This window comes from Eptatretus burgeri, chromosome 5 (genome assembly GCF_056783735.1).
Source record: "Eptatretus burgeri isolate ZD-2024b chromosome 5, Ebu_testis_v1, whole genome shotgun sequence".
In the NCBI taxonomy this organism is placed as follows: domain Eukaryota; kingdom Metazoa; phylum Chordata; class Myxini; order Myxiniformes; family Myxinidae; genus Eptatretus; species Eptatretus burgeri.
The window spans coordinates 74,734,576-74,746,683 of NC_140965.1; the positions used below are offsets into that span (position 1 = coordinate 74,734,576).

At 40.8% G+C, this 12,108-nt stretch overlaps 1 protein-coding gene across 5 annotated transcripts in view; it reads left to right on the top strand.

The window, feature by feature from the left end:
* SLC44A5 (solute carrier family 44 member 5) overlaps positions 1–12,108 on the top strand; it is a 122,873-nt gene that overhangs the window by 62,657 nt on the left and 48,108 nt on the right. For all 5 annotated transcript variants that reach the window (XM_085882442.1, XM_085882443.1, XM_085882444.1 and 2 more), the window contains 5 exons: positions 132–244; positions 579–713; positions 7,237–7,336; positions 9,919–10,011; positions 10,446–10,548. In XM_085882442.1, coding sequence (XP_085738568.1) covers positions 132–244; positions 579–713; positions 7,237–7,336; positions 9,919–10,011; positions 10,446–10,548 — 544 coding nt within the window. The remainder of the gene's footprint in view (positions 1–131; positions 245–578; positions 714–7,236; positions 7,337–9,918; positions 10,012–10,445; positions 10,549–12,108) is intronic.

A 12,108-nucleotide genomic window follows, 5' to 3' on the forward strand; every position in this document is an offset into this window, starting at 1 on the left:
CCACATGTAGCTTTGAATTGACTATGCATTCCCACAAAGTTACATTTACATGACTCCAAATTACACTTTATGTGTGCTAATGGTAAGGTTTGCATCATGGTATGTCCCAATGGAATTTATTGCCTCCACAGGGGTCTGGTTATTGCGCTGATCCTCAGTTTGTTTTTCTTGATTCTTCTTCGATTCCTGGCTGGTGTACTCGTGTGGGTTGTCATTATTGGAGTCATCGGTGTCATCGGTTACGGTAGGTCAATGTTGTTCAATTCTGCCTGGTGCTGTACTGCAAGAGTTTCTTGGACTTTGTCATATCGGTTAATCTACCTTACCATGTGTAACTTTATAACTTTATAACTTTATAACGATAATGTAAAATAGCCATAAGTAACGATGGTTTTGAACAGTATGTGAGTGTGTGTGAGTTTTGTTGAAATTGTTAAAAAGCTTTTGGAATATATTGTATTTGTAATGTGTAACTATTCCAATCTCTATGACTTCTCCATTTTATGTTTTTTTTTTTGATTGCAGGTGTATGAGCTGTTAAAATATTTCATGTGTTTTCAAAAAAAAAAATTAAACAGGTATCTTCCATTGCTTCTGGGAATACCAAGTGAATCTCAAGGGCAGACCTGGTGCAGACAACAAGATAACAGACATAGGCTTCCAGACGGATTTTCGTGTGTACCTGCAGCTGCGCGATACGTGGCTGGCACTGAGTAAGTGTGGCAAGCACATCCAGAAGCTTTAAGAGTGCAAGTATTGATGTAGTATCATAATGTTAAAATTGAAATAAAAGGAGAGAGGTTTTATCGATCTACATTCTCATTCAGATTTTCACATTAAACTGTGGCATATTCTTTATGAGCATGCTGGTCATTGTGAAAAAATGAATAATCAATTTATTACAACTACTACTACTGATACTTTTTTTTCCACTTGTTGGGGTGGCATCATGTCATGTTTTCACTGGCGATGAACAACAAAACATCACCACTGCTTCCGAGTGTGGGGGCACCGCTGTTGCAATTCCCCTATTACCAGTACAACTGGTACTCATTTTGCCAACCCAAGAAGGATGATAGGCTGAGTCAACCCCACCTGGTTTTTAATTCAGCAGCTGACAGGGCTTGAACGCAGGATCCTAAGATCCCAAGCCCACTACTTTAACTGCAAAGCTAACACCAGGCTTAAACTACTACTTTCATGGCTCCGTCACTTTCTCCACTTGTCCTGAATTAAATCAGCCAAAATTAATCTACGTGTTACGTCATTGGTTATCCTTGTTTGGTAAAAGAAGGTTTATCTCATTTTGTACTGGCCGTGGGACATGTTAGTATAATATAAACAGAAAAATAGTGAGAGGCTGAAATAATGGAAATTAGAAAGAGCAATCAGAGATTGCAAACCCTTGCCAGGACTTGTGTTCTGTAGTTTTTCTGTAGTTTTGTGGGGTGTATTTTGTGTGCTGGTGTGTTTGTGTTTGTTTGGTATGTAAACAATGCATTGACGATGTAGGTTTATGTTCATACAGTGAACAAAAAGACCTTTTCAGTTTTAGTGTATAGATTCACGTTCCAATCATATGTATTTTACAGACTTTGTACTTAATGTGTTTTATAGATACACATATTTTACTGATGTAGGCGTGTTTTTATTTTTTATAGTATTTGCGTTATGGATTCCCCCATGAACTGTTATGCCATGGAGTGAGACTGAGGAGCAGCTCTCAAGGTGTATGAAACACTCCAATGGCTCAGCATCTCAAATGGTCTCTAAAAAGTCTCGCCTCGCACCAGACTTCTCGTGGCAGGGTTGTTCTCACTAACTTATGTAGAAGTGAAAGGCAAATGACTGGTACCTTAAAACCAGTTACTTCATGCAGATGGGGCTCGTTAGCCTTGGTAGGCAACTCATCGAGGAGAAGGAAACTATGATTCCAAATCTACTGCTTGTTCAGGTTTTGAAACAAAAAGCTAAGGGTTTAATGGGGGTGAAGACAACAATCCTTCTTAAAGAAGGTGGCCTTTGCATTTATTAATCCATGGCCATCCTTGGGCAAGGTGGACTACCCCCATTTTAACCTCCCGATCAGGAATATATGAAGCCATGGGAAGCAGGTAGTGGATATCCATGCAGGCAGCTGGCACATATTGCCAGTAATGGCTGCATGGCCTTCATATAGTAAGCAGAAGATTATCTTATGGAGAACAATGGCTAGGATCACCAGTCTAGTATAGACACTGTCCGGAAGATGGCAATGGTGCAATTCTCCCACATATGGAATTGCCACACTCTTTCCGCCACTGCTTCTGGGACACTTATTGCTAACCACAGGCAGCGGTGGCCTGTCCATGAGAAGGTCTGCCCCCCGTGGGGGGACAACGCCAGTGGCAGAAAGAGAGTGGTAATTCTATATGTGGGAGAACTGCGTGCTCAGCTGGTGGGTCACCCAGATAGCTCAGATGGCAGAGCACTGGTACGGTTTACCATTGGATCTGGGTTTGATTCCCCATCTGGGTGCATAATTTTTCCCACGTACACATATAATATTTGTTTGCCTGTTCAATTATAACTGTATTACTATGCCTCCTGTGGTGAAGAATAGTGGTCATGCAATTGTCCCTGGTTCCTCTCCAGACTCATCGGGAATCACAGGCTGTCGCACATGAATAACTTCATGTCGCGGCGGGTCGCTAATCAACTGCGAATGCCAATAACTTGACCACATGACCCAAGGTCCTTCGTCTGACAACTGTTTCCTGAGGAACACATGATCGCCTTATCAGAGAATCGCGCCCTCGATGCGTACTTGCGTTGCTTCAGTTACTCACCGTATCGTGTGCAGCCGAGCAGAGCTGCTAAGTACGCACTGGCTATTTAAGCAGATTTTGGGGTATAACGTCCTGGCTAAACTAAGGTGTGGACCATGCAAGATCAATGGAGGAAAATACAAAAACAAGCTGGGTACATTTCTAACAGGCACATTTATTTAACAAAGTGAGAAAAGTTATGTGGCACATCAAGGGATTTATTGAAAATGTACAACAGGGTAAAGCAAGGAATTTCTGGGTGTGGAAAAAGACGTGCAATATTTTCAAAAGAAGAAGACAGTGCAGAGTTATCCCAAATAACCTTAGACAGTCTTTAAATTATGCTACGACAGGTGCCATCACACACACACACACACACACACACACACACACACACACACACACACACACACACACACACACACACACACACACACATACACACACACATACACATACACATACACACACACACACCTGAGGGAAATTATTGATAGCCCACAGAGATAAGAAGCAGTTGAGGATTAGCGACCTCAATACCTGGTGCGGTCGGCGGACCTGCGCAACCAAAAACACTGAGGAAAGGGAAGGAGGGAGAAATACTGAGGGTGTCTAGGGTGTGGGAGAGAGAGGTGTGAGTGTAATGCAACATGGAGTGCAGCGTGGTGTAAGAGGATGATGTGAGGTGCAAGTTAGTACGGTTCACTGAAGAGAACGGTGGTTTCGCTCTGGAAAGAACGGTTTTGGTCGGGCTTGCCCATGCTGATTGCTCTTGTGTGTCCACAGTAGACAAGAGATCGATGGTAGAGAAAGATGTGTAAGAGAAAGACCCTATCGTAATAGTGTAAAAATCTGTACGTGTAAATGTTGCTGCTGGAGCCAGCCAAACTGAGCATTGATAGAATGAGAGGAGCCCTGGCTTGTTGTAGTAACTCGTGATTCCGCACTTGACCATGCTGACTCGCAGTGTCACTCGCTCAGCGCCAACGCTTGCCCTCCTGCGCCGTCTGCTCCTGCCTGCTTCCCTGGCAAGGTCCAAAGTCTGCTGCAGGCTCATCTGGTGAGCTCTGGCGTCTGGCGAGTGCTGGCTCCTGGTGAATCTCTCTCCTGGCGTGTCTGGCAACTGGCAAGTTTTGCGATATCTGACTAAACTGAGCTGAATTTGCTCTTTTTTATGAGCCCTGGGCAGGGGAGGAGCCAACAATCAGATCAAATGGAGCTGTTGGTAATTCCATGCCTCCCCATTGGCCCATAGCAGTCGTCCCGTGCCATTGCCACGCCCTGTTGGGCCCCAAAACTGAAAGATGGCTTCATTTCCTCACCGGCATGTCCACGTGTCAGAGCTCCAACATTAACATGGGGCCATGGTTTTTGGAGGCGCGCTCTGGCCCTGAACGTGCACTCGCGTAAATATATAATATATTTACCAAAACCAAAACGTAATGGCCGTAACAGCTCTCACCTTCCTCAACGAGAGCGAACGTACAACGAGAACATATACACGCATACATATATAAACATACACATGCACATATTCATATACTGTTTATATTCGTATACATACACATACACACACTGCCTGCATTTATCAATATGAGAGATGAAAAGGTGAAAAGGACCTTATTCTGAAAAAGTGAAGTCAATGAGTTAAAGTGAAGGAGTTGATGTACTTTAGGATGAATGAGTTGGAACATGCATTAATAGTTAACGTTTATACCATGAGGGGACTGCGTTTGAAGTTTATTTTCCAAAAAGACTCGTGTCTCAGGATTGTGGTGTGTAATTGATTTGAAATCGATTCGATGGCAGAGATTTGAATATCGTCTCTTGAGTGATCTTGTGGATGAAAATGTGACGTGTAAGGCAGAGATTTCCCCTGATTGGTGTGAAAGTTTCTCATCTCTGATCGTGCGTGACGAAAGCGTATGAAGTGTTCTCAGTTTTTCCAACGTATTGTTTAGTACACCTTTAACAAGTAATTAGGTATATGATTTACAGCCCATGCAGGAGGTGATGGGGAACTTTTGTCCAGTGGTAGAACAGTGGAATGTGTTTCCTTCCAATAGATGTTTGTGTATGATGCATTTTGTTTTTGCTGGGCATTTGTGAAAGCCAGGAATATTAGTTTCATTTGCTGTGTGGCTATGTGTGTTTTGCTTTTACCGAAAGTGCATGGCCACGTCAAAATTATGTTTGTGGAAGTTCAGGAAATGTGGTGCAGAGTATTTCTGACTGATGGAGAAGAGGGAGGGCCTAATTCGAAATACTTGACAATCGCGATGCTGTGCGGAAGTAGGTTGTTACCAGTGGGACACCGTTAGTTACAGGTTTGGGTTTGTAAGTCAAAAGGTCTGAGTGAGGTATGCATTTTGCTCAGTTTGTCGCTACATTTACATTGAAGGTCATAGTGTCATGCAATAAAGTGTGTTTCTAATTGGGAGAGAGAAGTTTCTTCTGCCTTTTTTTGTTGAGCAGATGCGTCTCACTGCGATTGCCTGACTGTACGGTATGCTTGTAATTGGATGTTTAGGGTGAGCTCAAGGTGGGAGAAGGTAAGAATGTGTGTCTGTTGGCTTGGTGTATAGTTCTGTTTCAAGTCTGTTGTTTTGAAGTGTGAATGATGTATCTATTAAGTGAACTTTGAACTGAGCGGTCGAATGTAAACTTCATGGTTGGATGCATAAAATTTAATTCAATTTGGAACTGTGTGAGACTGCGGGGGGGATTTAGACCAGATAAACGGGATATCATCAATATAATGTACCCAGGATTTTTCCGAGATGTCGTGTTGAGGTTGTGCATCGATTTTAGCCTCTGTCATTCCCATGAAGATGTTGGCATATGATGGTGCAACAGAGGTGCCCAAAGCAGTGCCCTGAGTTTGAATGTAATGTTGTCCATTAAATTGGAAATTATTAAATTTGAGCATCAGTTCTAATTGGCATATAAGGTCTTGGGTAGGTGGGTTTGGGACTTCTTGTCTATCCAGTGCTTTGCAGCATGCAGACAGGCCTTCCGAATATGGTATATTAGTGTAGGGAGATGTAACATCTGCCCTGACTAAAATGGGTTGGGAGTTCAAAGGTGAGTATGTTTCGTTCAGACTCCTGTTGTGAATCAGAAAACTATTTTTTATGATTATTTTACTTCTGATTATTTCATGCAGGGCAAATATTCAAAGATGATCAATATATTCAGCAAATGGGTATTTAATCTCACTAGACAAATCATTCGAACACTCACCTCATTTTGGGATGTAAAAACAATCATTTAATTATTGGATCGATAATTAAATGTTTTTATTAACCTCCGCCATCGAAGATCGGAGGTTACTGTTTTCACCCGTTTGTTTGTTTGTTTGTTTGTGAACAGTATTACGGAAAAACTCCTTGACGGATTTCGACGAAACTTGGTTGCGGGATTAGGTCTGGTCCAAGGATTATGCCATTAGATTTTGGACTTGGTCCAAAATCCAATATGGCCGCTATGGCGGCCATTTTGAAAAAATATTTGAATATTTTTTTTTTGCATTTCTACATGTTTTAAGTGATTTCCACCCCCCCCCCCAAAAAAAAAAAAATTGTTAGAGAAAAAAAAATTTTGCAACTTTTTTTCAACAAAATTTCGATTTTTTTTGGTTTGCATTTCTACATGCCAGTAGTGATTTCCAACAAAAAACATGCCAAAATTATAATTGCGGCTGATTTTGGAACTTCAGGTGGATATACCCACGTGAAATCAATTTCTGTCTCAAGGAATCTAGTTATGATGAATGAATTGAGTATGTAAAAGTTAAAAGTAAAAGGGAAAGTTGCAAACTATAACTCTGTGAGCACTGTTGACGTCAAATTGAATGAGTAGGATATCAGGTTCACTTGAGTGACCTAGTAGTATTGGCAGCGGAGGTTTTGCACTCTACCGAGTGCTCCCCCTCTAGTTGTAGAGGAGTTTGTCAAGATTTTGATATGGTCAAGACAAGAGATCACAATTTTCCGCATATAAGCTAGGTCACCCTGGTGTTTTGCAGGCAGGGTGATGCATCAGTGTGTCTCCTGCCCCTCAGACATTAAATTGGATGTCCCTTCTGCTGACATTAGTTGGTGGATGTTAAAGATCCCTTTCCTGAGGATCAGGTGAGTTATCGCCGGAACCTTGGTCAAATTCCAAATTCATACCAGTCGGACATCAGGCCTAGCCAGCTGGTCCATGAAAGACTTTGTCCAAAAACGTTCCCCGGTCAACCTCACGAGGTGGGAATAATTGTGGCCATTGTCATAATTGTTGTTGTTTGTGTTTGTTGTATGAATGTTGTGACTTATATAGGCAGTAACTTTCGGACATTTAAAAAAAATTCTCATCACTGTTTGTCTCCCCCCCCCCTCCACCAACCCACCCCTCCCCCGCCCACCACGACACTCATGGTATGCAGTGATAATTCTGTGCATCTTGGAAATCATCATCATCCTCATGTTGATCTTCCTACGGAAGAGAATACTCATTGCTATTGGCATCATCCGAGAAAGCAGCAGGTGAGTCCCATGAATTGTAACAGTCATTTTCATTGCACCATACTCATAATTATCTTGTGAAGTTTCAATGGTTTTGTCATCAAGATGAAATGTCACTTTTACATCAAGATGTCACTAAGACTTTGTGGCAAATTTTGATAGATATCAGGTGACCTTGACCTTTTGACCTTGAATATTTAGCACCGTTATTCTGCCGTTCCTTATTTTGAGGTTCTTCTGGCCTGAGCTGTCAAACATTTATCCCTGGTGATCCTATTTTCAACAATGGCACGACCTGTTGTGGTGCATTTTTTTTTTTCATGACCTTACCCACATTTGACTTGGGAAGGCCATACTTAGATAAATCTATTACTTCACGGAGACGCATCTGTCTGTGTATGTGTCACGTGAAGAAGAAGCAGGATGACCTCCAGCTTTAGCGGTTCCTGCTGTCATAGAATAATAAAAATGGTACCATTGGAAAGTTAATAATGGATTTACTTGGAACAAAAAATTGTCCATTTATTATGATAGATGCCCATTTTGAAAGCCCTCTATCCGCCATTGAGGAAGGTGAAGTGAGAATGGAAGCTTAATTTAGCGGTTTAAACGGCAACATTTATTATTCTATGACAGCAGGAATGCATTAGAAGGACACAGCAGGAGCACACAAAATAATATAGAGTAATATTTCACGAAGCAATACAAAAATATATAAAAACACACATAAGGGAGCCCACAAACAACAATGGTCGCAGCAACAAGTACATATTTGAAAGAAAAAAAAATCATGTTTTTTTCCACTTATTTCACTTCATTTTACATCCTCATTAAAAACCCATTGGTAGACATTCAATATGTTTGTGAAGTACAACATGCTGTATTTTGATTAAACTCATCAGCGAAGTGATGGGGAGGTACGCTTAGTGTCATAAAATCCTGGCACAAAATAACTTTTATTATCATGGTTAGAAAATTAGCTCAAACATCCAATAACAAACTCTTGTGGCATCCATTGACCATCCATTATCATATAAACACCACATGACCAAAAGTATGTGGACACCTGCTCGTCCAACATCTCATTCCAAAATCATTGGCATTAATATAGATTTGGTCCCCCCCCCCCTTTGCTGCCACAACAGCCTCCACTCTTCTGGGAAGGCTTTCCACTAGATGTTGGAACATTGCTGCAGTAATTTGTTTCCATTCAGCCACAAGAGCTTTAGTAAGGTCAGACACTGATGTTGGGCAATTAGGTCTGGCTCGCAGTCGGCGTTCAAATTCATCACAAAGGTGATCAATGGGGTTGAGGTCTCTGTGCAGGCCAGTCAAGTTCTTCCACACCGATCTCGCCAAATCATTTCTGAATGGACCTCGCTTTGTGCACGGGGGCATTGTCATGCTGAAACAGGAAAGGGTCTTCCCCAAGCTGTTGCCACAAAGTTGGAAGCACAGAGTCGTCTAGAATGTCAATGTATGCTGCAGCATTGAGATTTCCCTTCACTGGAACGAAGAGACCTAGCCTGAACCATGATAAACAGCCCCAGACCATTATTCCTCCTCCACCAAACTTTACAGTTTGCACTATGCATTCGGGCAGGTAGCGTTCTCCTGGCATCAGCCAAACCCAGATTCGTCTGTTGGACTGCCAGATGGTGAATACTATGGTGAACACTATGGCGGCAGCTCTAGCAGGGCAGAAATTTTACAAACTGATTTGGAAAGGTGGCATCCTATGACGGAGCGATGTTAAAAGTCACTGAGCTATTCAATATAGCCCATTCTACTGCCAATGTTTGTCTATGGATATTGCATGGCTGTGTGCTTGATTTTTCTCCATTTGTCAACAATGGGTGTGGCTGAAATAGCCGAATACACTAATCAGAAGGGGTGTCCGCATACTTTTGGCCAGATAATGCATATATATATATATATATAACCATGGTGTCTGTCCGTCCATTCATCTGTCTTTCCTTTACAGCAGCCGCTTCCCATGCTGCATTTGAAAAGCTGCACACACAGGCAAAGCTCAACATTCAGTTTGGAAATGATGGGAGAATAGGCATTAAAAATGTTGATACCAATGTTTATTTCGCAAGCAGGATATTCTACACTCCTTTTAGACAAATTGAACCTCCACGGCTCGACGTTGCACCACCATTTTGCGGTGTGTGGTGGGAGTAGCTCAGAGCTTTGGCTCTGAGTGAAACCAAGAGTGAAACACAATTTACATTTTTAAAGTCCATGAAACCTTTTAAATTGATAGATTAACTTAAACTTTTCCCAGGGGACAGGTACTTTTGCTTGAACTTCATAACAGCTTAATTACAGCAAATGTTCAATACCTTCTGCACATATTCATTTTGCATTGTGGGGAAAATGCACATCCAAGTTGAGATGGTTCATTTCAAGTTGGGTTTGCCATCCCAATGCTTTTGGTCATTTAGTTTGTCAATTTAAGGACTTTGTTTTGGTTATTTTTTTATAAGTTATCCCATTTTACATCATTGTACTCTTATTAATCACTTAAATGTAATCATCTGGTTGCTCTTCCTGTTGTTTGATTTTGTGGTCACTTAAGTGAAACATGTGCATCACAGGGCAGTGGCAAAAGTCATGTCTTCGCTGCTGTATCCACTGGTGACCTTCGTCCTGCTGTCCGTATGCGTCTTCTACTGGGCCATAACCTCCCTGTATCTCACCTCAACTGGAGTTTATTTGAGATTGGGAGAATGCATAACTTGAGAACAAGTTGATTATTTTGTTGGAAATGCAGCTGGTTTCAGAAAATATAATGATGCAATTGCGGCAGGGAACCATGCAATGATTTAAATCATGTCGGCTTCCATTTTTATTATGTTCAGAATCGAGATAATTTTGTGTTTTCACATTAGCATCTACTTGTGTCGTCTTGCCATTTTCTGTTGTTAGAGGATCCCATATAATATATGTACTACGTTCATTAGTCTATTTGCATACTAATGACACTTTATTTAATGTTATATGCACATTATGCTTTTACAAGTTATAGGGATAGCCATATAACTAATGAGCTTGACTATCTTATATTAAACTTTGCTAGGCATCGCAATATATGATTTGTCATCCCTAACGTATTACTGATCAGCTACCTGGCAACATCTGGGGTACCTGTCTACAAAGTGTTTGTACCCCCTGAACCCGCTTCTGAAAATTGCAAACAGTACAACGGTACTGTTTGTGATTTGAAGGTGAGTTTGGGGGCAAGAGTTTTAATTCCCTTTTTGAGCATATTTGTGTGAATGTGCTACATTGCTGTTTTATCGACAACTTGAATATCATCATGCATTTTGTAATAGATTTACTATACACTACTGCTCTCTCAGGAGCAATGTGTTGGCCTTATGGCGCTGTATGAATTACCAATATTGTGCTTTGCAAAATGGGCTTGGACTTGTATTGAAATACTTCACCTTCAAAGGATGCCCAACATGCTTCCCTGGAAGCTGCTTGTCTTGGATGTTGAATCTCAACCTGAGCCTGTGTCTGCTTTATACTCTCAGCGACTGGGAAGCTGCTTGTCTTGCACATTGATCCTCAAGCTAAGCCTATGTCTTCTTTGTAGTCTCAGCTGACTTGGAGGCTGCTTGTCTTGCATGTTGATCCTCAAGCCGAGCCTATGTCTGCACTTGAGTCTCAAGTGACTTGTGGACTACCATTGTCTTTGCATCCGATTTGTTTCTGCCCATCAGGGGTATTTTTGTTTTTTTGGTGACATGTGGTAGTATTTATAATGCAAGTAAGGTAGGTTAAGATATTTCTTTGCAGAAGTGTTCCATTGGGAGTTTCAGAAGTGCTTTGGTGGGCATCTTACCATGCTGATCTTCATGACACAGTAGATGAAAGTTTAATGAAAAAGAGAGGGATCGTCCCAACATTGGGAGGATTAGAGGTAGGGCAGAAACATACCAAGGGAATACACAGTTTTTGTTATTACCTTGCATACATAATATGACTTCAACATACAATCTTCACAATGCAAATTACTCGATCGTGGCAGTGGCTATGTACTGTACTCACTCAAGGCCTGAACATGGAGGTGTTATAATAAACCTGTGGAAAGCAATCTTTTCAATAACAGACACACATGCAAACACTGATAATTAAATTTGTGTTGTTGACAACAAATCACTATAATACAACCTCAACATACGATCGGCACAATATATATACACATCTATATATATATATATATATATATATATATATATATATCTATATATATATATATATATATATATATATATATATATATATATATATATATATATATATATATATATATATATATATATATATATTACTCGATTGTGGCAGTGTGTAAACAATATACTCCTGAATACAGAGTTGTTAAAATATAATAAATCTGTGTCAAGCAAACTTTTTAATAACAGATGCACGTGTGAGCACTATAATGATTAAATTTGTGTTGTTGACAACAAATCATTACAATCTCAATGTACGATCTTCACAATACATATTATTCAATTGCATTTGGGAAAGAAGCAGGCAGTGTCTTAGCACTATACCCGATCGAGGCCTGAAGACCAATCGTGTGATTTTAATTTTTTTTTCTTTTTTAAAAAATTCAAACATTGCCTTCGACCTTCCTCTGGATGAAAGACTAGGCCATGCAAAGTTTGGTTGCATTGGTTCCTGCACGGTGCGAATGCATAAATGAACTTGGAGGGCACTCGTAAAAGTGCATACCTCCACCATGCAATGCCTGATCCAGTAGAACATGTCAGGCC